This window comes from Lupinus angustifolius, chromosome LG06 (assembly GCF_001865875.1).
Source record: "Lupinus angustifolius cultivar Tanjil chromosome LG06, LupAngTanjil_v1.0, whole genome shotgun sequence".
NCBI classification, from domain to species: Eukaryota; Viridiplantae; Streptophyta; class Magnoliopsida; order Fabales; family Fabaceae; genus Lupinus; species Lupinus angustifolius.
The window spans coordinates 31,526,014-31,552,175 of record NC_032014.1 but is presented as its reverse complement, the minus strand read 5'-3'; the positions used below and the strand labels follow the sequence as shown (position 1 = coordinate 31,552,175).

The 26,162-nt window shown below is 32.8% G+C and overlaps 5 protein-coding genes and 2 non-coding genes across 7 annotated transcripts; 2 read left to right on the top strand and 5 right to left on the bottom strand.

Annotated features, from left to right (window-relative positions):
- On the bottom strand, positions 252 to 3,683 carry LOC109351214 (rop guanine nucleotide exchange factor 12-like). The gene is made up of 8 exons (XM_019592605.1): positions 3,085 to 3,683; positions 2,593 to 2,709; positions 2,297 to 2,451; positions 2,127 to 2,201; positions 1,743 to 2,018; positions 1,346 to 1,666; positions 606 to 1,026; positions 252 to 472 (listed from the first exon to the last, which is right to left on the bottom strand). The coding sequence occupies exons 1-7, from the start codon at positions 3,323 to 3,325 to the stop codon at positions 619 to 621; spliced, it is 1,593 nt and encodes a 530-aa protein (XP_019448150.1). The 5' UTR covers positions 3,326 to 3,683; the 3' UTR covers positions 252 to 472; positions 606 to 618.
- TRNAM-CAU lies at positions 5,089 to 5,160 on the top strand. Its single transcript has one exon. It is a non-coding gene; the product is annotated as a tRNA-Met (tRNA).
- TRNAM-CAU lies at positions 5,461 to 5,532 on the bottom strand. Its single transcript has one exon. It is a non-coding gene; the product is annotated as a tRNA-Met (tRNA).
- On the bottom strand, positions 6,680 to 9,257 carry LOC109351216 (ras-related protein Rab7-like). Its single transcript, XM_019592607.1, has 7 exons — positions 9,088 to 9,257; positions 8,839 to 8,865; positions 8,459 to 8,558; positions 7,764 to 7,910; positions 7,598 to 7,678; positions 7,259 to 7,404; positions 6,680 to 6,895 (listed from the first exon to the last, which is right to left on the bottom strand). The coding sequence occupies exons 1-7, from the start codon at positions 9,138 to 9,140 to the stop codon at positions 6,820 to 6,822; spliced, it is 630 nt and encodes a 209-aa protein (XP_019448152.1). The 5' UTR covers positions 9,141 to 9,257; the 3' UTR covers positions 6,680 to 6,819.
- On the bottom strand, positions 11,340 to 12,283 carry LOC109351218 (60S ribosomal protein L37-3). Its single transcript, XM_019592610.1, has 4 exons — positions 12,171 to 12,283; positions 11,929 to 12,064; positions 11,710 to 11,811; positions 11,340 to 11,621 (listed from the first exon to the last, which is right to left on the bottom strand). Exons 1-4 carry the CDS (start codon positions 12,171 to 12,173, stop codon positions 11,575 to 11,577), a joined length of 288 nt encoding a protein of 95 aa, XP_019448155.1. The 5' UTR covers positions 12,174 to 12,283; the 3' UTR covers positions 11,340 to 11,574.
- LOC109350996 lies at positions 16,153 to 17,268 on the top strand. Its single transcript, XM_019592304.1, has 2 exons — positions 16,153 to 17,002; positions 17,199 to 17,268. Exon 1 carries the CDS (start codon positions 16,396 to 16,398, stop codon positions 16,984 to 16,986), a length of 591 nt encoding a protein of 196 aa, XP_019447849.1. The 5' UTR covers positions 16,153 to 16,395; the 3' UTR covers positions 16,987 to 17,002; positions 17,199 to 17,268.
- Positions 18,708 to 24,112, bottom strand: LOC109351210 (kinesin-like protein KIN-13B). The gene is made up of 12 exons (XM_019592600.1): positions 23,777 to 24,112; positions 23,483 to 23,566; positions 22,763 to 22,954; positions 22,417 to 22,518; positions 21,927 to 22,004; positions 21,741 to 21,822; positions 21,203 to 21,362; positions 20,830 to 21,132; positions 20,316 to 20,534; positions 19,813 to 20,158; positions 19,652 to 19,717; positions 18,708 to 19,237 (listed from the first exon to the last, which is right to left on the bottom strand). Exons 1-12 carry the CDS (start codon positions 23,930 to 23,932, stop codon positions 19,058 to 19,060), a joined length of 1,968 nt encoding a protein of 655 aa, XP_019448145.1. The 5' UTR covers positions 23,933 to 24,112; the 3' UTR covers positions 18,708 to 19,057.

Genomic DNA, 26,162 nt, shown 5'->3' with positions numbered 1-26,162 from the left:
TAATTTTGGCATCGATGCGGTCTGAACAACCATATGTGGTTGCGTTACAGTATAATGCGGTTACATAATGGCCTGTTGTGATCACAACACTGTGATTCGGTATCACATCACAATTGCAATGTGATGCAGTTGCAGCAATCACCACAACCGCAACATTGTGGCCGCATTACGTGCTGGCGATATACAATTTAAAATACTGATACTAGCATGACGTCTATGTTTAAACTGTCAATATTGAAAAGAAAGGAGAGTTTAAAGATGATGGGGAACTACATATATATCATCAAAAATCACATTCTAGTAGCTACAACACTACAAATCCTTCTTATACAGAGGATAATATGTCACAAATGCTTCAAAACCGATAATTTTTGTACACTGATTCCTATGTACAAAAGGAAAGAATGGGTCAATCAAGACTCTAACAAATACCTTTCTACTTGTATTTTCTGTCGTCTTCATTCTCACCCTCTTAGGGTTTGTCTGTGAGTTTAGTTTTGGAGGTAAATGGAAGACTTGAGAGTCATCCCACAAGTGTATTTCATGGCTCTTAAGCTTTCACCTTCCGTCCCTTGCCCTCCAAAAGTCAATTCGCAAAGAGACACTTAGACTGTCTTTTTAATGTCTCGATGTGGGACTTCTCATGACTCCCAAGTTCTCTAGGTAGGACACTTTCTTGTTGGTCACTACATTTGGAAGTTTTTGTTGCTTTGATTCAAGTTCTTTGTAAATATCATCTGAAAGTGCAAAAGAGTTGTTCTTTATTAACTCTGTGTCAACTTGATCACTACCCCAACCCATGAAATCTGATAGTGTCATTGAACCATGTGTTTCTCTGCTACCCATATCTATTGACTCTTCTTTATGACTTCGCTTTGAAACTAAGCTTTTGATACTACTCTTTCTTCCTACTGGATTTCTAGTTTGATAATCTGCTTGGAGTACATCATCGATTCTTGAAATAACCGTAAAGGCTAAACTTTCCAATATTCGTGAATAGCTTTCAAGAACAGCTTGCCCTACATCCTGCAAAGATAACAAGTGCTTTATTATGTTAATCACACAAGGTAGCATTTATTTCATGGACATAATATGCAACTAAATGTGTATCAAAAGTTAATAGCCTACTATATGTCCATGCCAACCTTGTTAAGATATTAATTTATGCCAGTGTATCAAATTGCAGACCGGCATCATGTGATGCGGCCGCAACTGCATCACACTGCAATTGCGGTGTGATACCGGATCACAATGCAATATCGATTGCAACCGTAATTTGAAACACTGATGGTTTCTATTGAAGATATTGTATAGAACTGAATCTGCTAATAAGACATGTTCTTACCCTATTGAATTGGATTTTGCTTATATCCAATGCAGATTGAGGAATGCCAGGGAAACGGAGCTTTAGTATAAGTAAGATGGTTTCTGCTCTTTCTTCAAAGAGTTCTCTTTTTTCCAAACTCACACCAGAACCCCAAGCTGATTTGGAATCTTTTTGGTTCATTTTTCGCTTCCAAATCACTATTGATGCTTCAATTCTATTCTTCAGATCTAGGATTTTATGTTCTGATGATAATTCCATGGTGGATAGGAACTGGTCAGGATCAAAAAATTCAACTGTAATACTTCGATAGATCGAGTCTCCTAAACTTGCTCTTCCGTTCTGTAACATCAAAAAAAATTGTGTTATGTGAAATAAATGTGTGAATAGGTAGTATTAGTATTTTTGTCTCTCTTACTTTGGGTAAAGATTCAATATAGCTTTCAGGGATCTCCATTTCTGTTAGAACTTGAGCATTTATTGCCATGGCTGCTTTGAGTACTTGATTTACACTCTCTTTTTGGTATTGCAAAAATTTTCTAGTCATATCAGATAAACCTTCTGCAGGAACCTTAGGGGTAGGCAACCACCATTTATCACCATTTTTTCTATTGCCACTATCTTTATCTGAATCTTCTGAGTCTTTTGCTATATAATTGAATTCATTTTGGTCCTTGAAATTATCTAAACATTCCTGTTCATAACAAAATTCTAGAGATAAATAAAAATCAATTGAAACCTATCAATTCAAATATCATGTTCAAATATCATGTTGATGAGTAAGCAAGGTTGGTGATCTTACAATAAGCATTGCATCAAGCTTGCGCAAGGCGGGGATATTAATGTGGAGATCGATTCGTTGTCGTGTCGTCATGATCTATCAATTCAAATATCATGTTCAATCGTATAGCAATTATGAGGAAAAGAATAATAATAGAGAAGGAGAAGTGTATAATGTATGTGTTTTGTTACCTCCATTTGTGAACCATCCTTAGACTTTTGTTGTGAGGGAACCATTTCAACAATGTAATCTGTAACTGATAGAAGCCAATCAATTTCTTTTCTCCATCTTGATTTTCTTTCTGCAGCCATTGGTTCTAGGCGCTTTTGTTCACCAAAAATAGATGCTGCATTAAGAATATAAGGAAAATTGACAATATATTATTGAACATGCATGAATGACAAGGTAATATATGTACATAACAAATCAAACAATATTGAAAGATATCATGTTTTAGTTTAAGGAAAAAAAGAACATAAGAACTTACCAGCAAGGTTTGTAAATGCATTTGATAATGCCAAAGCAGATGAAACACCTTTTCCTCCACCAGACATGTCTTCACCTAATAGTAGTTTGGCAAATCTCTCCTTCATTTGTTCCATTTCTGGTTTAAACCCAACCATGAATATGAAAGTTATAGACAAATCAAATGCAAGTTTAAGAATATGAATATATGATGAACATTGATTTGCAGCTTCAAAATTAATATATAGTTCAAGAAAATGTGTTAGTTGTTTCAACTACTTTTCCCTCTCTTTTGCATGGAAATGTTGTTAACGGTTACTCAGTATAAGGAAAATGATTGATGGACATGAAAAAAGGGAAAACCATATGATGTTTCTTTACTTTTCATGTATATTATAGAATTATGTACATAGAAATAAGATATAATGTAAGTGAGGCTAACATAAAATATCAAATATTATAAAGCTTAGGTTACAAACACATTAATCATTAAAAAATTAACATTAATGTTCACCTTGCAATAATCTCTCTTTGGCTGCAATTTCTTCCTTGCTTATAACCCTTGCCTTAGGAACATTATTTGATCCATGGCTTTTTGATGATGATGCAACATCCTCTATAGAAATAGGATCTAATATGTTAGCACTCTCAACACTCATACTCTTTGTATTTCTCCCTGGAATCTCAAACATCCCTTTGAAATTTAACATCTTGGACCTATAACCTTCCTGATCTTGTTCCCCTACTCGAACCATCTTTTATATTTTTGAATATATGAAAAGTTTCCTAAGAAAACTTTGAAGGGATGAAGAAGCAAGAACAAAACATGGGGTAGTGAAGGATCCTTAGGGAGAGGGAAAGTTTCTGGTGAGAGAAGCCAATGATACAAAATGAAATGTGAGATTAGTTGTTTTTCTTGTTTTGTTATTAGGAGTTTGTCAAAGGGGTTGAAGTGACATGTTTGATGATATTTTGTGTTAGTTTTGTTTTCCATTTTTGAGCTAGCTGTGTTATTTGAACGTGGGGTGCATGTTGTTAATAATGTGATGGGTTTGAGAGTGAAAGAAACATAAAATGTGTTATTTTTTAATGTCAGGAGAGTTTTGGTTAGGTAAGAATGTGAAGAATTGAATGGTTATTGGTTAAGGTTCTTAATTTAAACTAAGGTCAATCATACCCTAAAGATCGGGAAGACATTCATGCATGTCTATTCATTTGCAATATATATATATATATTAGTGCACGGTGCATATCCCTTATATTGACTTCAAGCTAAGGTAGTATATATAATAGTTGCAAAATAAGTACTTCTTAATATTTTATTGTATCTTAGGTGTTATTACTTATTTATTGTTTTCCTGTTTTAATTAGAGTTAATTAATTGTATTATTATGTCATGATTCTTTTTTGTCTTCTGTTATTGGCCAAGGATGGGTTATCTTTCATTTTACATGTACAATAAATAATGGGCAGGTTTTGTTTTTTGTTTTTTGTTTTTCACTTATACTCTGGCATGATTTTTGTAGAGATATATATGCATAAAATAAAATAAAATTTTACAAACCTTTTATAACTGAAATTCAAATACGACAATCCTTATATATATATATATATACAATTTAAATTTTATATCATTAGTGCTTATGAAGTCTAAAATGCTGGTAAGTTTTTATAATTTTGCCGTCCACCCACTTGCACGTATTTTGAGTATTTTATTAGAATTGATGACCATATTATGCACTCCCATTTTCTACCCTAACATTAATAATCACTAGGAAGTATAAGTTTATCAATGTGGACTTTTCTTTTTTTCCTATTTCTCAAGTGAGTTATATCCCAGTGAAAGTTGACTCTAGTGGTTTGAGTTTTATGTTTGGTTTTTCATCATTTTATTTACATCTATGTTAGAAAATAAATTTAGAGTAGAAACTAGAAAGTGGTTTTAAGGTGTAATAGTGCTTATGGTCTCAATATTATAGTTGACTTCTGAGAGTTGTTGTAAAGACATGCAAAATAATATCTTATATTTTCTCACTTTATTTATGATTATTGTTCTTTAAGATATACTAATGAGTTTAATATATGTGTATTGTTACTGTAAAAGTTTTTTATATTAACAGCACATTATCTATTATTGATTTAGATTATTTTTGTTTGATAGTCAACGAAGACTGATATATGAATGGTAGATGATGTGTTGACAGTGTAAAAAACAGTTAGACTATCATTCTATACATATTAAATCCATATTATTGAATTTTGATTAGAGTTCATATAATTTACAGGAGAAAAAGATATATGTACCAATAATATAAAAAGTTTATATACTGTCAGTTTATTATTTATTTTTAATTATTATTGATTCTTTAGAAAAAGTAATACGAATTAATGGGGAATGTATTGTAACTGCATGTAACTTTTTTTTTATAGACAATACATAAAGAGATTGATTCCTCTTAAACTCGATCATGTGATTAGCTTTACATTAAATAGTATTAACTATCACTGAAAAATATAAATCAGAGTGGCGCAGCGGAAGCGTGGTGGGCCCATAACCCACAGGTCCCAGGATCGAAACCTGGCTCTGATATTAAAGAGAGTGGCTTCCGTTTATTACTTTTTTATTATTTTTAATGTATTATGCAATTTTGGCTTATAGTTTGAACCAACATAAAATGTCACTTCCACTGAGATCATGAGTTGATAACCAAAATCATGTTCCACATCATTTAATAATGATTTGTGGAACGTTATTTGCATATAAAATTCCATTTGTACACACAAATTACCAAATGAAAGGCCCACATTTGTCCTTAATGGTCTTAGATGAGCCAAAATTGCATAATACATTAAAAATAATAAAAAAACAATTAACGAAGCCACTCTTTAATATCAGAGCCAGGTTCCGATCCTGGGACCTGTGGGTTATGGGCCCACCACGCTTCCGCTGCGCCACTCTGATTTTATATTTAGAGAAATTGTTTTTCCCTCTGAATTAATTCTCAAACCAAACACAACATTGGGGTATCTTCCCTTCTATCACACTCGCACAAAGTTCCAAGAAAAACATGTTGGATTCTATTATTTTTGGATTTTTGCTAAATATTGCTCAAATAATAGTACCCAATTAGCATCTATATTCCTCAAATCTAGTGTCGGATAACTTTCTCTAACTTTACCTTAGTGTTATTATTAAACTTAACTTAAATTAGGTGATTGTGATGAGCGACATTTGTTAGAAGGAAATACCCTTAGGATGATGATTAGATTTTTATCTATAGGATGAAGATTATTCACAAGCCAGATAATAGTAAAAAGGTGACATGATGAGAGAATGTCATGTATGTGTGGCTTTGTTTGATTTAACCCTTTCTGTGCAATGAAAATACTTCTTTTATTTTTCATTCTCTAGTCCTCATGTTCTCTTCTATTTATATAATACATAATAGACCATATATAAAAAGAAGTTATATTAACAAAAAAACTGATGCTTTCATTGTTCCCACATGCACTATTTTATTCCTTGTTATTAGTCATAGGTTGCAATTTTTGTTGAGAAACTAGGATTGTAATTGATAAAAGTGCCACAATGAGATGAAAAGAACACACTAGTTCATTATAAATACTGACATTTTGAGTTTACTAACACTAATTGGTGAAACTCAGATAAATTAAGAAGGAAATAATCAAATTCATCTCATTTATGCACATATCAAGACTAATGGTCGAGTTTGAGAGGGAAAGCTTAAGAGGTATTTCAAAATATATTTTATAGATTTTTCATTTCTCTCTAAAACTCAACTCGCTAATAGACTCTAACAAAATTTTCGAAAAAAATACATATATGACTCCTCAATCTAAATTTAGAATCAACACATTTGTTCAGGGATCACATCACTTATCACACATTTTGCATCATTCCTTGAGCCAAGGTTTTGTAATTGATCTAAACAAAATAAATGAATTGGAAATTCAACATATAAATGTAATTGACTAGTTACAAAACTTAGATAAAAGGAATTGTACAAAATGTATGACAGATAATGTTCTCCCTTAGTTCAAACAGAATGGCCATATCATGCACCACATAACTATGTTCCAATCCCTCATGAAATATAGTAAGAACATTTGATAGAAATATTATATAACATGAGTAAGTTAAAAACATAAACATGGGAGTATCTATCCCATCAGTGAGATACAAAATATAATTTATATCACCAATGTGAAGATGAACCAAGGAATATACTCAACATTCACAGCCTGTAGAACTCGGCTGCCGGCCACCACCACCACCACCCACATCAATTGTGTCCGGCATGTACCTGTCATAAAAAAGTAATACATCAGATATCTTGAGCATATATAGGATATGTTCTTCCCTATTGATGAAATGATAAACAACTTATTCAAATTCAAAGGGTATTCAACCAACAAGACGTTAGTATAGTGGTTTAAGGTTTCATTGGATCCTTAGATATGTCAAAAAGTCAAAGGTACGATTTCTTGGAGCTACACTTGTTGGGAGAGGCAACTATACACCCCGAAAGCGATATTCTTGGTTGTACCTTTCTAAAATAAGTTGTATCTTTCTTTCTTCTCCTCATCCTCTTTAAAATTGTAAAATTCTATCATCAACATTTCAAATTCACATTATAGATTAGAAAAGCAAGATAGAGGAAACTCACAATTCTTCTTCAGGTTCATTCTTGAGTGCATTTTTGGCTATACACTGGAAAGCAGCTTCAACATTGAATCCTTCTTTCGCAGAAGTTTCGAAGTATGGTATGTTTCCCTTGGAAGCACACCACGCCTTTGCTTTCTTTTCTGAAACCTGCAACAAATGAGATTGTAACAAATGCAAACATGTAGAATTAACCACCTAAATGCATATGTAAAATTGAAGAGAAAAAAGAGCAGGTACATCTTAACACAACTCTAGCAGAAAGCTTATTAACCATACATAATTGAATGCTGCAAAATAATTTTCATGCAATTAAGTAACTTTGAGGTGAGAATTAACTTACAACTCGGCTATTTCCACCATCAACATCGATTTTGTTTCCTAAGACCACAAATGGGAAGTTTTCAGGGTCAGAAGGACTAGCCTGAATATCAAATCACAGAGAATTTCAATGACTATTCTGTAGTAACTGTGTTGAAATTACTCTGAAGCCATGGATTTACAATTACCTGAATCAGAAATTCTTCTCGCCAGTGGTTAAGGTTGTCGAAAGATTTTACAACATTTACATCGTAAACAAGGACGCAGCAGTCTGCACCTCGGTAGAAAGCCACACCAAGACTCTGAAACCTCTCTTGACCAGCAGTATCCCAGATCTGCACATACAGTACAAGGAGAAATCCGTGCTTAGATGATTAAATATAAAAGCTTCTCCTAAATGAATGTAAGTGGAAGATTCTTTCCCGGATTCGAATTCAAGACGTTCATATTACAAGGCAAACAACCTTACTTTTGCATTGAGACTCACCCTCGCAAGGAGAAGCAAATGCTTCTATAATACAAGATTGAAATAAAGGGCAGCCCAATGCACAATGCTCCCACCTAATGGACTCTAGGGAGATTAGATGTAAGCAGTTTTACACTGCAAACAGAGAGGTTGTTTCCACTTTCCGGTGTTTCAACATGTGACCTTTTAGTCACTAAGGAACAAACTTACTATCGTGTCGAGTCTCTAAGTTAATGAATGAGTTACAAGGTAATAATAAAATTAGAAACAAATATATACTCTAAAGCAGAATAACAAGGTTATTTAAATTATAACAGGAGAAAAAATAAGCATCACTGCATAAGTGCAAAAAACATTCTCACATATTTTATTTAATGGAAAAAGAAACATTATGTTCTACAAACAACTCTCTCTCACCTGCAATGTGAACAACCTATCTTCAAACTGAACTTCCTTGGTAAGAAAATCTGCGCCAATGGTAGCCTTATACTGGTTACTAAACTTACGATTCACATACCTAGCACATGTACAAAATTTGCATTCACCATTATGGACACAAATCAATTACTCAAACAAAAGAATAAAAAACGTGAGTCAATGCACGAGGTTGCCACCTAGTGAGTCTGGAAGGATAGATGTATGTAGTCGTACTCCACAAACGGAGAGACTATTTCCAGAATTTGAACTCGTGACATTATGAAATAATAACATTACTCAGAGACTCATCATCTAATCAAACAAAAGAATACTAATCAATTATATATGAAATAATAATAAAAACAGCGTCTTGGACATACTGATTCATCAATGATGTTTTACCAACCCTGCCAAATAAAGATACAAAATGGCATTAGCATATAAAACCCTCCTTCATAATATAAATTGCATCTAAGTGACAGTATCCTAAGTTCTAAAACATGGTTATGAATAAAAATATGACCGGAATCTATAAAACTATTGAATAAAAAATGATTCTTTTTTTGTTTAAAGACATTTGTAGAATAAATTGAAAGGAAAAGTTGAAAATTGAAGAAAGAAAAACATACCCACTATCACCGAGAATGATAACCTTTAATAAGATGCGGCGGCGAGAAGCCATTGATGGAAGTTAATTTAGTTGTGAAAGGGAAATTTGTGGGAACTAGATCTTGTAATAATGTGTTGTGTATTTGTGTTACAATGGGACAGGTGGATCAACAACACATTACAATCATACAAGATCACTCTTATTAATAATTATATCACTGTCACATTATTCAATAGAATGTTACAGATGATGTATAAAGTCTACTAAAATTAGAATGGATAAATATTAAATTCATAAGAATAATTAAACAGGCCAAAAAAAAATTGTTTTTAGTACTTCATTCCATTTTTGTGTCTGCAATATACTATTAAATGATTTAAATAAAAACTATTAATTATTATTTTTAGATAATTGTCAAGTTAAATAATTGGAAAGTACATATACACATGTTATAAACATTTTGGTCCGGTAATTTTTAAAAGTTGCACATATATATAAACTAATTTTAGAAATAAAATAATGGACGGAACATGGGTAATTGGGTATTGATCATCCCACATGTGTTTTATGGAATATCTCTTAAACGAATGGGTACAATTTGTGTCACTCCATGTATCATGCACTTGTGATTGGTTAGAAAAAATATATTTAAGTTAAAATTTAATTATTAAATATTTTTCTGATCAATCGTAAGCTCATGATACATGAAATGACTAACTCTAAGACAACAGATGTGCTCCCTTCTCAAACATCCTATGTGATTAAGTCCATCTAATAAAATTAACACCATAGTTTAATGGAGAAAAGTTGGAGTTTCCCCCCTCTCCTCCATCAGACGTGTTCACTTTCATTTCTCGCCATCTTCACTCTATAAAAGACAATAAACATTTTGTATTTCCAAATAGAGAAAAATATATACACCTGATATTTTTATACATTGTTATTATATTATTCATATAACATATATATTACATTCTTCCAAATAAAATATATATCTTATGAAAATCACTAAACTGAAATGAGATTCATATCATATTTATAAATGATGAACAACATCATGCATATGCATTTCCTATTCATTCTCTATGTTATTTTATTTTCTTACTATAAAGTCCATTATCATGTTCCTTATGTATTTCCCTCTTTTAAAAAGCTATTGTATACTAGTTTGGGTGTATTTTAAGAGTAATTCCAAAAAGTATTAGATTTATAAATTATTTACTTTATAAGAATATAATTTCAATTCACTATGAGCATGTATTAATGCAATATAGAAGAGTATAATATCGAATACATGAATGTTATGAAAGTGTTGATCCTTCATATGTGTACATAGAACTCGTTTTCTTTTGGAGCTTGTTTGTCCCTAAATTACAAAGAATTTCGTTAGACAACATTGCTCTAACATCGGGTGAATATATTTTATGTTTTGAATCATGCACTAACAAAACGCAGTAACGCACGTAAATATGTGATAGATTAAGGAAATTGGGAAGATCAAATTAGACTATATAGTTATCTCATAATTATATCGAGTCATCAAGAAATGTTGCTTTCCACTCAGTGATATAATCTGATTGCAAAAACAGTAGTTATAATAGGTAGAAGCTAATCCAAGACTTAAGATATCTCGCAATTAGATCAAAAAGAAGAAAGAGAATGAGTATCTTTTTTACTTGCCATATCCAGAAGCAAATGAAAATGAAATATGTCAAGCTCAAACAATTCATAGGACAATAAATCTGGTTGAATATATGCCACGAATGAACCTTGCTATAAAAATCAAACTATAATCATGAAAGGCATGGGAGTGAAATTTCAAATCTAACATCAAAAAGTAAATTCCTTAGAGAACATCAATTTTAAAACAATAATAAGTCCATATTGTAATGATAAACTTGATCTTCCCAACCAATCCATAAACTTATGCCATAAACTCTATCCGTTGACAATGCATTAATCACTGAAATTGGAGCAAAGGCAAAATTGAGAGTCATAATATACTGGTGAAGCAACTCCAACAAATTGAATCCCATGACCCCAAGCACATAATTGAACTCATAAATCAAGAAAACCATAGAATGGACACTTAACATCAAAATACATTATTACTGGAAAATATGCAACATGTTGAAGCACACTACGTACATCAGATGAATAGAATTGAAGTTTATGCATAACAAGTTAAAAACAAAAACTAACTTCACATAATTCAACAAGCTGAAGCACACTAATTATCATTATAAAATGTGCAAGACAATAAAGCTATACGAGGGGTTTGATATCAATTTCTGAAAAGAAAACAATTCAAAACACATGCTATAAATGTATCATTCAATCCAGTTGATAAAACAAAATGCTCTGATAATGAAGCCACTAAATATCATAGGAAATGAATTAAAAGGACAATAGCAACAAAACAGGTTGAAAAAAGTCTTGTCCAACCACAAAACAATCTAACCCTAGAATTCGATACCGAGAAAACATCATTCAATCTCCGAAAAGCTTAAGCACTGGCAGCAGCTCCCTTCTTCCTTGGTGCAGCTTCAGTACCTGATTCAAAACATCATAACAAATCATTAACAATTAACATAACACAGATAATAATTAAAATCTAGAACAATTCGAATTAAAATAGTACCTTCTCTGAAACCGCTCTTGAAACGGCGAGGAACATGGCGCAAGTACCTCATCCTACCAGTTCCAGTGGTCTTTCTACGAATTGCCTTCACACTCCAGTTATCTAAGATAAAAAACGAATAATCATATGAAACCCTAAGTGTAAGAATAACTATAACCCTAGCAGTAACAATTGAATGATGAAAATAATGAAAATGAAGAGAAATAGAGTTTCAGTTACATGTGCGCTTGCGAGCGGCGGGGTAAGCGCAGGCGGAGCAACGACTCTTCTGGAGGTGGAAGCTGCGGCGGCCGCACCTGACACATAAGGTGTGAGTCTTGTTCCTCCTCTTACCGAAACTACCTGTTCCCTTCCCCTGCGTAAATTCAATTCACACAAACATACACATTATCAGAATCAAAATCATAGAGAAACGAAGATGTTTACAGAGAAAGAGAGAGGAATTGGGGAAATGATTCTACCATTGAAGCAGCAGATGCAGATGCAGAACCCTAACTGAAGAAGATGGTTTTGGAGTGGAAGGTAGCTTTTATATCTTGACCCGAAGAGAATTGGGCTTTTTCAAATGTTTGGGCTATATACTATGAACTTTTCATTTGGGCATTTTTTATAAAGCCCAAATAAAAATATTCATGAGGAATAGACATTAAAAATATTGAGAAAAAATAGTTACACTCCTATCTCTCAATACTTTATGAAAAATTGTAATATTTATTTGTGAGTATAAAGATTTTATATATAGTAATTATATCATTTATTTAATTAAAAAAATTAAATATTCATTATTATTTATTATTGTTTTTTCTTCATTATTATTGGTGCGAGACAATATATGTAACAAGATTATAATATATATTTGTAACCTGTTAGCTAGGGAATAGGAAGGTCAAATCTCTCATCTAAAGGAAAACCAAGGAGAGAAAATGTAATGGTTAAGAGATGTTATGTGACTTATGGAAGGGAATTTTATGTAAATTGCCAAGACAAATTACATGAATGTAACACAACTTTTGATGATAGAGAAACGTATTTATATTGACATTACATTACTTATCACAAACGGAATTTTTATAAGCTCTAGCTAGAATGGATGTTTTAAAAAAATTGGTATTATTAAGGTATTTCCTCATCTTTTGGTATATATGAATACATCTCTCAATAAATGTCTTATTAGGAATCAAATCATTGACTTTTTCGTCATCTTAAATATCTAACGGGTTTTACACTACTAAATCCACACCTAGTAAGGTAATGGATATTCCAAAATGAAATAACACCAATACCAGACTTTGTTTCTTAGTACCTTTTTACTATTTTTTTTAATATTATTCCCAACTCTAAAAATTAAGGTCAGAAAACTCTTACATTGGGTGATCCATTCATTTAATGAGTGAAGTGCCACCTTCATTGAATGGTGATGAACAAATATAATATTAGATATGTTACATGAACCCAACTAAGCAATCTTAGTGCTCAAATTCAAATAAACCTTATCTTTGGTTTATATGTGACCAAGTTCTCTCCTTTACCCCACTTCTTGAATAACCCATCTCATTTTCAGCACTATATAACTCCCCCTTCATTCATCTAGGGCCCTCAGCATTGTCATGGAACACAAGACATAAATGTTCTTACTTCTTACCACCACTAAAAAAGGACTCTAATTCTAAGACAAATTATAATATTTTTACCCTTATAGGAATATAATGTCACTTGTGAAAGATAGCAAAAAGATAATTTTTTTACCTTCCAAAACATGTATATTCATAATCAAACTAGTAACAAATGTTATCTAATACTTTGTTTAGATTCCCTTTGTGATTGACAAGCTCCCATTTTCGATTATGCAACAACCTATTCGAGTTGCTATTATATTATTGTCGCACCTCAATTTTCAGTTACGATACTGTCATCATTATCAAGTCTAATATAAACTATTCAAGTTACAATATTCTATTACACTTCCTTGACGTACTTCTACTAAGATTTAACATATAGACATAGTTCATCTTTAATACCACTCTACCAAATCTCAATGTGATGTACCCTCATGAATGAGATAAATAGTTTTAACACATGCACTACGTGTTCATGCTTATATAAGCTACCTAGAGTTCAGTAACTTTAGTTACATGCCATGGTATATATTTTTCAATGAAGAAAATACAAATATGTGTGACTCTCTTTGCAGGTACACTGAATGGAATTCACACACCTCACGTTTAATTTGTCTTCATATCAAATTATCTTTCTCATTTCTAAGTGCTAACTAACTTTGAGGGAGAAATTCAACATTGAGGACTCAAACTAGGTATAGTAATTCAAAGACATATTTGAATATTAGTTACAACATTGAGGACTCAAACTAGGTATAGTAATTCAAATCCCATCATCCTAGTTCAAGATATTTAGATTCAACTTTTTTTATTTATCGAGTTGAACCCTTTCCAATATGATTAAATTCCAATAACCTTTGACTCTGACATCAGATTATATTACTATTAACAAATCTAATTTGATCACTCGAATTTTAAAATAAGGATGGTAAGATTATTTTCATAATATACAAATTTATTCTTCTCAAGTAAAAAGATTATTTCTAACCACCAAATATATAAATTACTTGTTCATAAAATTATTTTAGCTTAACCATAGAACTTGAGCTTGAGTCCATCAAAATGTATATTTATGAAATACATAATACAAATAGTATTGCCACTTACAGTAATTCTACCAAACTTCAACAATATCACATACATAAGGTCACAAATATTGACAACTTTATGTTGCATCAAGCCATCAACTCATCCTCAAGGAGTTAGTATTGGGAATAAATATTCATTTCAGTCTATTATATTTTTTTATCTTACTTTGGTCCCTCAAAAATTGAAAATTCTAAAATCCTTCCCAAATTTTTTAAATGTTAGTCAAATTAACATGTTTTACAACACCTGATAGGGACTAATTTGACAAGTGTTGTGAAACCCGAGCCGGACGTGAAACTGGCAGAGGTCCCGTATTAGGTTTAAACGGTTAAACCGTCCGGTTTGACTGGGTGATTTCGTACATAATTAATAATTTTTATTTATAAATATATAGTTATATATAAATCTAAAACTTTATATAATTAATAATTATGTATAATTATATTGAAATAATACCCTTTTATCTTTTTTTGGACCGTAGTAAAACAAAATATTAGAACATTGTCCCATTTTTTTTATTTTTAAGTGAGCCGTCCGGTTTACTTCCCGGGTTAATCCGGTTTAACCGGGTTAGACATGGTCGGACCGGATTTTTTCCGGTTCAAAGCGGTCCAACTCTCATTCGGTTAAGACGGCAAACCATAGCCGTTTTCAAGTCCGGTCAGCGGTCAGACCGGTCGGACCGTCCGGTCTGGTCCGATTCCAACAACACTGGATTTGACCCTAAAAATGACTAATTTGAGTTTTTCGATTTTTGATAAATTAAACTGATAAAATCAAAAAACATGAGAGACTGAAATGAATATTTACTCTAAAATTAATTAATCAACCACCTTCAGTATGCTTGTACCAAATTGTATTTATATCATGCAACATTTTCCTTGTCATAATCAATCATAATTAATTTGGCGATTGACCTACTCCATTCAACTTAGAAGTTGATGGTTCATGGAAGAATTTCTCTGAATTGGGACCATGCACCTCTTTCTTACAAATAAATAAGGATTGCTACTTTCACTAGGCTTAGGGATAAATGTCAATATATTAAGATGCTAATGCATCAACTTAGTCAGGTTTAATATCGAAGCAATTGTTCAAGTAACTCTCCTCAATGACCCACACTGAATTTTTTGTCTAAAGCAGTAACTGATTTTCTGCTTGGAGTCACATTATGTAATTACTATAGTTCCAAAAACAAATTTTCATGACAACAAGCATATACAACTATAAAAAAAATTAGTTAAGGTCTAATTTTTTATGAAGGAGTATCTGATGTTCTAAATGGTGTCCTAAATCATATATCAGACTAATAAAAATATGACATGTCGGTTAAACAAAATTAAATGTGTATTATTTTTTCTGTTTTTATTTTAATATCATTAGTTCGGGACATGATTTGGAATAACAGATATTTTTTCTCCCTATTTGATGTAGCAGTCCCTAGGTTTCAAATTTTGCTAACAAGTTAGTACTGAAATCCTTGTTTAATCCTTTAGTCACTTACTACCTTTAGCTTTGCATCTTAATCAATGCCAATGCACTTCAAACAACACATAGTCAAAAAAACAATACAATATTTTTGATAATTTAGCTTTGCATCTTCAATTATGTTTACCCCTAAAGAGCAACAACTACTATATCAGCTAGCAAAATCTCTCTATAAATGGCTGGGACCCCAAAGTACTTTGGCCCTTAAATTTGAAAGGGTTTGAAAGGGACATAGAGCATGTGATTCTGTTGAAAAAAGGGTAGGGTTGAAACATAGACAGAGGAAAACACAATTCTTTAGGGTACTTTGCTTTTCTCTTTTGGTAACCTTAGGAACCTAGTTACTATAAGCAAGTATCTTTCTTTATATGTTAAATATGAGTGAAGACAAAATTGGAGAATACACAAAAAATACATTGTTTTCTCTAGAAGAGAGAGAGAGAGAGACAGTTAGAGAAAACCTTACACATTTTTAAACTAGAAAGAGCTACAAATGCTGCTAAGAGAAACCATTCACAAAACCAAGGTTTTGCTTCACAAAAGTCTTAGAAAGTTCAAGTCTTTCTTTCTTGGTAGGTACAAAAAACTACCAAGATCACTTTCATTCAATCCATTCCATGGTCACAGTGGCAATGCAAGAACTTACACAAGTGACCACTTTTACAATGAGTTTTATGATCTGCTCCAGTCTGATATCAATAGCAGGAGTGTCCAAATTCAGTCCAATTCATTCGAAACCGCTCGAACCGAACCGAGAAACTGGGCATTAGGGAACAGCATAAAGAGGTGTGATGACATTAGCATGAGCATTCCTGAAGTTATAGTACTAAAAGAGAATTGTAAATATGGAAAAAAGGGAGATTTAGATTCAAGAAACATGATTGAGGGAAGTAAGGTATTGGCACAAAAGATGAAGGAATTGGAGATGATTGAATCAGGTGATATTGAACATGAGTTAGATATAGAAGAGGCACTTCACTACTATTCAAGACTTACAAGTCCTGTTTATTTGGACATTGTGAACAAGTTTTTCATGGATATGAAATCAGAGTTCTCTCTACCACAACCCTATGTCAGTATCTAACACTCAGTGTCAAGGAGAAGAGTTGGTTATATCGGGACAACATCTGTTGTCCCACTTTTTGTATTACTCCATGTTCCATCAACTCTGATTGGTTGAAAATTTTTATTTGAGTTAAAATTCTAATTGTTAAATATTTTTCTGACTAATCACACTTCCTGACACATGGAGGAGTGAGACAGCAGCAGATGCGTTCTATGTTATATCATGTTGTGGATAAGATAACCTTAATGCAATGAAAGGATGTTGTAGTGTCTGTATCAAGTATGTATTGTTTCACTATTTTCCTTTCTCCTACTGTGTTGATTTCCCACTTGTACAGTTTTTTACTACTTACAATCATGCTTTTAATTTGTGGTTGTGGGGACAATCACGATTACAATTACATTTAGTTCAAGGCAATTGCGAAAAAATGTAGTTAATATGACCAGAATATAAGAATCTCTAGCATTGTTTGTCGTTTTTTTCCATTTTGCTAAGTCTTAAGTTTCTTTATTACAGATATGCTTAGATCTTCATATAATTGCAAATTTTGTTTGGTTACAAATTTTATTTAGTTATTTGATAAGAAGGTGAGAAACACAAACGTGTTTATATAAGTTTGGAAACTCCAAACATCTCATTGAGTTTGAGCAGGGAGATATTAAAATGCAATACATACAAGAGTGATCGATTTTGGTTTCATGGCTACGCCTTATATCACAGAAACCAAAGTCGTAGAAGAACATGGAAAGGTCGAAACGACGAATGGGAAGACATGCATGCCCTTCAATGTTGGTGACTAATACAGTCATCTAGCTCAATGACAGGAAAAAAATGGTCGTGTTAATTGGCAAAACACATGGAAATAATATGAACATAGATATTCCGTAAGTAGTTTCACAAATCTCAATTAGTGCAATGGAAATTTAGTTCACATAAATGGCGTCAAATCAGATATCAAATTTAACTGTAAAATCTGCACATAACTATCCTCTGTTTTCATGTCTGGTAGACTGTGTTGAAATTGGGAGCAATTGTATTAGTAAGGAGCTACATCATTATGAGGGTCACAATCTTCCACTTTGGTTTCTACAAATTCTTGCTACTCTCCTCATTGACCTTTTTTTGCTAGAACCATGCCACATTAGTTCCTGGGTTGCACTGTAGTTACCGCGTGTTCCTTTCTTGACAAAATCTTGGGTTACATAATAGCTCTAATATGCACCCATGGTAATTGCTTAACCGTAATTCATTATGGTAATGATGAATTCAAAATACTTGGTAATGCCTTCAAAATTGCAAAAACAACACTATGTTAAGAGTCTCACATTAATTAGAATAGTAAACTTAATGTGTTACTTATGAGGTTCTCCCACTTAATAGACTAGCCTTTTGGGTTGGGCTCTCCTCATGAGCTCAAGTCTTAACAATTGGTGTCTTTCATTGAGAGTTGCATTACAAGAAGGGCTACTTATAGGCTGGATTAAGTTATATTACCAAATACTGATAGGAGAGTGAAGCCACCAAACGAGAAAGGGCTATCATCGGGTCAATGCCGATAGAGTGAAAGCCGCTGTGAACGTCAATCCTTAAAGGGGCGGCAATGTTAGGAGTCTCACATTGACTAGAACAATAAACTCAATATGAACATGTGGTACTTAAGTCATGAGGCTCTCCCACCTAATAGACTAGTCTTTTGGGTTAGGCTCTCCTCATGAGTAAGTCGTAACACAATAAGAATGTGTTCAGAACCTGAAAATTCATTGCTAGTTCACTGTAAAAGAATTTATAACATATCAACACGGCAGAATAAGCAGTAGTTAGTAGACTTAGTCGATAAGAAACACTCCATCCATGAATCAAACACCAATTTATACATCGATACATTGCCTGGTAGGAACACGAAACCAATACAAATCTTCATTTCAGGAGAGTAAAGGGAAAAACAAAGACTCAAGCTTCCGACCCTATGGTAAATAGCCAAGGTGCAAAATAATGATGAATCAACTAGTAAGAGTGCCATGTGATACCCCAGATCTTTCTCCCACTGGATCACAGAAACAACCCCACATGGAGTCTCTTAAAAATAATATTAGTAACCGGTAGACGAAACTAAAACATTATGCTCCTTTAAACGTTTCTGAAAATGCACTAAACGGGTCTGTAACTCAAGGATGCCAGCGGCCTTCTGAGAAAGAATGGCATTTAATCTGGTTATATAATCATCCAGTTGATTCCCTGGTTGATCTGCTTCAACCAAGAGATTCATCTCCTGCATATGTAGTACAAAAAAATTGAATACGAAAAAAGTATGGATTTGGCACCACTCTTTGGAAGGATGCAGCAAAGAGAACTACTAATTTATTCAAAAATGAATAGTGAGGGCCATAGGAGTTAGGAGTGCTAATGACAACTTTGGTGCTACCATCACATAGTCCCCCTTTATGGCACTTATCGAAAGAATTTTCTTATGTATCTCTGTTTTGAGGGTCTTCCTAAACAATCTAGAAAAATTCTCATCGTAGTCATGATGGCCACTACCAAATATTATTGCATGAAACCATTAGACAGCTAGTAACATTTTTTAAGGATAAAGCACATGGCTCATTTGCATGCTTCATGCTTGCATCATGCATCTAAAAGAATAAATCAAGTGATAGAAGAATAATAGAAGCAATTCAAATACCTCTCTCACAATATTCATGGTCTGCTCTACTTGTGTCCGGTGAGCATTTACAAGGTCCTCTTCTTCCTGAAATTATAACATATGCTTTAAGATCACAGTGAAAATGCACTCTACGTCTTTGAACATATAATAAACCACCTTTCACTAGCCAGCAGTCTTACCTGTAGGAGGGCATTTAAATCATCTTCTGATTGTGCAGTTATTGATTCAACTTTTGGGACATCCTTCCATTTTATCTGACCACTGGGTTTCTTCAGTTTATCATCTGTTGTAGCATATGGATCTATCTTTGCATTTTTCTTCAATGATGGTTTCACTGGCTCGTAGTAATCTTCAGGGGGACTAAAATCATCCCCATCATTTTCATCATGCCATGTATCAGCTGTACGATCCTCATAGCCCAATGCAGTAGCCGAAGAGATGGGAATTGTAGTAGATTCTCTAACGTTTAAATTCGAAGATGAAACCTCTTTTTTGGAATTGTTCCCTTTCGATAAACTTTTCACCCTGGATTTTCCATCAGTTTGTAACAGTAAAACCATGAGTTTTTTATTCTCGATTGTGCACATTAGTGGTTATATTATGTGCTAGTGTGAGGTGTGGTTCTTTGAAAGAGAAAAGGATAAAGAACTATAATGTATCAACTATAAAATTTTATCATTACCTGTCAGCATATCTTAATGTATTCAGGGTATGTTCGCATGAACCTGAGCTTGGTGATATACATGATATCATAACAGTGCGAGAATTGCCAACAAATGAATCCCTCAAAACTTCAGTAAGTTTACTTCCTCTGAAAGGGATATGTCCCTGATCATTATCGAGTGCTCTTATGCATTCCTTCAGGGCAAGTAAGCTCTTATTGATCTCAGCACCTTCTATCCTGCATCATATAATTTCAAATAAACGAATGCAAAACCGACAAATTCATTAGAGGGATAAGGACATTGCTTATTGTATTGTGTCTATGTTAAAGTTAGACTGGAATTGGAATGCACGGGGGACAATTACATTTCATGATGGCACATATATAAAAAACCTGCAATAATAAACCATATGTCCGAATTCGGAGTTTATTCTGCCCTAAATTCCTAAAGAATATTATCTTTCACAAGTACTGTTCTAACAAGACAAGTAACTGCATAAATCCACCACATGTAACTCTAGATTGATCATACCTTGTTTGTTTGTCATTATCTGTGGTATCTGCTCCACGTTCACTTCCAGCGAGATCTATGAAGGAGAGCTTGCCAACAAGACGAGGAGGTTTGGATTCATTGCCATCAACTGACCTCTTGATAGCAAGCTGAAGTATTGCATGTGATCGAGAAGATTCCTCATTTGCACCTGTGGTACCAGTACTTCTAGTGGCACTTCCTCTCTCAATCAGTTCTTTTATGTTCTCCACATCCGATACTCCGTACTCTTGCAAACCCACAATGCAAACTTGCTGCTTACCATCCTCCCTCATACAAAGTTTTCTGCGTAAGTACAATATCAAACCTCAAGAACATAGATATTCCAAGTGAAAACAAGGAGGAGTTGACTTACTTTCGATCATTCAGAAGATCATAAAGCTTCCCACCATATATTTCAAAGAAACTAACAAATAAGTGAAATCCCTGATTCCTGTAAGTATGATGCATCAATCTCAATATGTCCCTTGATGCTCTAAGTGGCAAAGGCTTCATTGTGTATGTTTTCCCACTTCCTAGATTAGCAGAAATGATATTTAAAATCTCACTCATAGTGCAAAGCATCAGAGTCATGTTGGCAACAGCAGAAACTACGTTTAGCTTTACAGAACTCAAGAATATAGTTTTTACATAAAACAAAGTGTAGCATTGGTGAAAACATTTGCAAATATCAATCACAATATCCACACTAAATGACAAACACTACTAAATAACCAAAAGAAGATAACCTTTTACAGATGTAAATAAAGAAGTGAACAAAATGGGTCAATGATCAAGGCCAGCACAACTTTGGAAAGTGAAAAGAAATTCCAAAGAGATACGGATATGAAGTGGAAGTATCATTTCACATGTGATGTGTAGCAACTAAATCAAATTTGAGAGGCTGCTATTACCTGTTTGCCCGTATGCAAAGCAAGTTGCTTTGGTGCGTTCAAAGATTATAGGAACTATGGGCTCCACTGTTTCACCATACACCTAAAGAAACAAAAAGGTTATACAGAGAGTTAAATAAGCAAGGGTATGTATTTCAATTCATTCTTATCAACTGAAAATTGAACTATAACATAGTAGTTAGTTACCTCATCATTTGTAACCTCTTCATTCAATACAGCATCAAAAACAAATTCATGCTTCTCAACATACTGAGTCAGGTCAACCTGTAAAGCATGTAGATTTTAGTATCTTCAATATAACAAATCTATTAAATATCATACCAAAAACTTTTCATAAGAACTGTCGAGTGAGGAGATAAGTGGGTAAAACATTATTTTGGTTCCGCACTATGCCTGGAAAGCTTATATAATAAATTAAAATAGTCAAACAGATAATTACACAGAACAGATTTTATCAAATTACTTGCCACAGACAGAACAGATTTTATGGAATCGCTTGACATTTCTCCTTTAATACTATATATGTCATCTGTATTATTTTCAGCACCACTTTTCATTTTATTAGTGCACATGAGCTATTTTCAGCAGCTCAATCTTACATCCAAAAACTTAAGACAATTATACCACATGGAACTGTTCATTGCTATTGTAAATTTGTGATGACAATTACACTCACCTTTAGTTTAGTCTCATGCACCGTTAAAGAATTGGAATATGTATCTATAATGTCTTCCTCATTCTTTGCTAATTCCTTCTTATTAAGTGGTCTCTTCCGAACCTGCATTGAAAATAGCAACTTTCAAATGTTACACTAATTTAAAACGCAATGCTTTTCACAGTTTAACAAAACTTAATTTTCACTTTTAGACAATAAAATGGATTTTAAATAAAGTTATGTGTACTGGTTTGCAATTGCAATATTTGAAAACAAAAAAAAGTATCAAATTTACTAGCAAATAGGGAACATAAGCATTTCAAAAATGAAACATGAACAGTAAATTAAGATATGGGAGACAACATACCACAACTTTAATTTTTGCTACAGAACTAGATTTCTCTTTGTCTGAAGGAAAACTTTTCAACATGTTTTCAGGGGCAGGAGCACGAGCTCTGCCAGTCTGTTTGCTCAACATATAAGGTTCAGAGTCATCAAAGCTTCTAGTTCGTCCGTGTAGATACAGTGAGTTGCCATCATATACATTTGACGCCGGCATCTACTAGTATACACAAATTACAAGAAAATTTAAGCTATTATCAACTTAGAAGGACAAAATGATAGATCAACAATCCTAGTCCAAAACCAAAATAATTGATTCTATATGCCTGCCTATATGATCAGCTTAAGAAAGCAATGTTTAAGGGGGAATTCGGAAGAGTTTACATAGAACTTACAAAAATAAGTTTATGAAAGTAGTTCATTACCCTCCAAAAAGCCCTTTTCTCTTATGCCAATAAGTTATTTTTAGCTTATTTTGAATGAATAAGCGCTTAATTAACTGCTTAACCAGACGCGTCCTTAATGTAAATAGATCCAGTGTGATATCTAGATTGAGAAAATTTATAAATTATTGCATCATGTACAAGCTTAGAGTTAAAGATTTTTCAAGCCAGATGCAACAATTATTATTTTTCCAATTCAAAGATGCAATGTGAGTGTGACCATTAGTCATAACTAAATAAGAGCAGAAAACAATTATAGAACAACAGAAAAAGAAAATGAAATGAAACAAAAAATAAATAACCTCAGGAATAAGCTCTGTATCAAATGAATGCAGATCCAACAGTCCAGGACTGAAATCACCGGGAGAATCCTCACCGTTATTTTTCTGCATCAAACAGTAATTATTATTATTACTATTAATACACGGAAGCGTTGAAGGCTCCATATAATACTCATTTCCACTTCCTCCATTAAAACTTTCCTCTGTTAAAATGTTAAAGTTCGAACACGACGTCGTTTAACGGATCATAATCACAATTCATCAATTATATATATATAAGATTAGTATTCAGAAATTGTGAAAATGGAACTGAACCTGAAGCGTAGCGGAAGATGATTGAAGGTGTTGAAGACCAGAAGATTGTAACCACCTGGAATTGGAGGAAGCATCGAGAAAGTTATCGGAGTGTTGGCGGTGGTGGTGCACCCTCGGCGCACCAGATCTCTGCCCTTGTCTACCTCCACCGTTCATCTGTTAATCAGATCGGAAGGTTCTGGAAACGGAAAGTGGTGAACGGTGATGAAGTAGTAGAGTGGAGAGTGAAACTGAAGATATGAAGAAATGATGAAAATGGTGAGTGAGGAAGTGGCTTTGAAATTCAAAGAAGGGAAGACCACGTGACCAGTCTCTGGTTGCCACGTGTCAAATGGGAGACTTGAGTCAAACAAAGACGTAGCGTATGGGATATGACCTATGGGTCCCGTGGTTTTTTTTTGAGCAGTCACTCTTCAATCCAAAAAAATGTCAACCCTACCGTTTTTTTGTACCACCAAATATATTTTTATCTTTTTAATTAAGAATCTATTTTCTCTTAGATTCGTAGTTATTTTTTTCAATAAATATTAACTTTTGAGAATATAATAAGGTCTTAGATCACTAGACCAACGTCTTATCGATCATGTATTACTTATTTGATCTATTGACAATATATATTTAAATAAAAAATTTAGTAGTTAAATATTTTTAATCAACTATAAATAATAATTGACTTAATATATATACACTGACAATATAAATGTTTTTTATACTATTAACAAATTCATATCATTCATATGTTAGTTAGTACAAACAAAAATATTATAAATCAATAATAAATGATAGATTGACAATATAAATTTTTTTACATTATTAATACATAGATTTTAAATTCAATAATAATACTTTTTTTTTATAGAAGATGTCATCTCATCTTTTATGTAATTATCTTAGCGCGCTTAGCTTCACATTCAAATATTCTTAAAGCTATTATGATGATTACAAATTTACAATAATTTTCGGCGTGGCACCGTTGCTGTTTGGGCCCACTATTTTGGCACCACTAATCTACTAGTTTTTTACATGATTAACATCATTACTTTATGTATAGTATTTTTATTTAAAAGTGAATAGTCAGTAATAATTAATAAATATATAGACCATACATTCAAGATGTGAAAATTTATCAATTTGGTTCCAAGTATATGCTTTTTTTAGAGAAAAAGGTATATACTGACAGTATAATAGATTTTTATAATCTCACTACATCATCCACCATTCATGTTTAATAATCATTGACTATAAAATAAAAGTAATAATACAAATGAATAGTAGATTATGCATTAACTTTGTATAAATCTTTACATTGTTAGTGCATAAATATTACACTCATTTTTTAAATCTAGATTTATGCATAGTTAATTACAGATTTATACATGGTTACTATATTATTCATCATTCATTTAAATTATATTTTTCGAATAGTTAATAACAATTAAATATAAATGATAATAATACAATAATAACGTATGCAATTCATAGTATATACATTTTTTTCTCCTTAATCTATCTCATAAAAGAATGAGTTTCATTTTATGCGGAATTCAATTTAAAATTTGATGCATTATTTTTAATCTATCCCATAAAAGGAAAGTATGCTATGGGTTAGGTGAATCAAGGGAGGGATCGAAGACATTTTTTTGTTTAGTCTTGTAGATTTCTTTGAATCTGATCCAAAACAATTTAAATCAACCAATGAATCCTTGGCACAAAATATAAAACAAAACCATACAGTTTTGACTACGTGATTCTAAATAGGCTGATTTTGACTTTATTTATGCCCATCTATCGTGAGCCAATTAGGTTAATCCGATTGAGAGAAATCACAAAGGAATAAACAGCACCACTCAATTCTTAAGCTACCAGGTTACTTGTACATTAGCATGATGTGGCATTAGTATGATGTGGTATTTTTTATTGTACGATTAAAAACACATATTATTTATATATTTACATGTTTAATAACATATATGTTACTTATACACTCTAGATAAAAAATACACATGTTACTCGTGTATTCATATTGTTAAGAACACATGTGACATGTGTATTCACATGTTTAAAAACACACATGTTACTCTACATTGCATTGCTAAGAATATACATGTTACTCATCCATTTGCGTAGTTAAAACACGTATGTTATACGTACATTTGCATTGTTAAGAACACATGTAATACTTGTGTATTTTTTGTTTCCCACATATATCATCACACTAGAGATCTTATCCGAACTCGGGAAAATCAACAGGTATGTGGGGCTAACTCTTCCAGTGGGTATTTTTTCATCCACAATACTCGAACTCGAGACTTTACTTAAGGGGAAGCAAACATGTACCACTTGAATCAACCCTCATTAATAGTTGTCGTCATGATTGAGTATTTTT

Excerpts from the sequence above, each read along its gene's own strand:
- LOC109351214 (XM_019592605.1), bottom strand. The coding sequence starts at position 3,325 with ATGGTTCGAGTAGGGGAACAAGATCAGGAAGGTTATAGGTCCAAGATG. Across the intron at positions 1,667-1,742 it reads ATATTGAATCTTTACCCAAA|AACGGAAGAGCAAGTTTAGG; the intron begins GTAAGAGAGACA and ends TTGATGTTACAG. Across the intron at positions 1,027-1,345 it reads GCAAAATCCAATTCAATAGG|GATGTAGGGCAAGCTGTTCT; the intron begins GTAAGAACATGT and ends TTATCTTTGCAG.
- LOC109351216 (XM_019592607.1), bottom strand. The coding sequence starts at position 9,140 with ATGGCTTCTCGCCGCCGCATCTTATTAAAGGTTATCATTCTCGGTGAT. Across the intron at positions 8,559-8,838 it reads AAAACATCATTGATGAATCA|GTATGTGAATCGTAAGTTTA; the intron begins GTATGTCCAAGA and ends TACATGTGCTAG. Across the intron at positions 7,911-8,458 it reads ATAGGTTGTTCACATTGCAG|ATCTGGGATACTGCTGGTCA; the intron begins GTGAGAGAGAGT and ends CTGTATGTGCAG.
- LOC109351218 (XM_019592610.1), bottom strand. Across the intron at positions 11,812-11,928 it reads CGCCGCTCGCAAGCGCACAT|ATAACTGGAGTGTGAAGGCA; the intron begins GTAACTGAAACT and ends TTTTTATCTTAG. Across the intron at positions 11,622-11,709 it reads CAAGAGCGGTTTCAGAGAAG|GTACTGAAGCTGCACCAAGG; the intron begins GTACTATTTTAA and ends GTTTTGAATCAG.
- LOC109350996 (XM_019592304.1), top strand. The coding sequence starts at position 16,396 with ATGCTGCTAAGAGAAACCATTCACAAAACCAAGGTTTTGCTTCACAAA.
- LOC109351210 (XM_019592600.1), bottom strand. The coding sequence starts at position 23,932 with ATGAACGGTGGAGGTAGACAAGGGCAGAGATCTGGTGCGCCGAGGGTG. Across the intron at positions 21,363-21,740 it reads CTTTGCATACGGGCAAACAG|GAAGTGGGAAAACATACACA; the intron begins GTAATAGCAGCC and ends CTGCTAATCTAG. Across the intron at positions 21,133-21,202 it reads GATCTTCTGAATGATCGAAA|AAAACTTTGTATGAGGGAGG; the intron begins GTAAGTCAACTC and ends GTACTTACGCAG.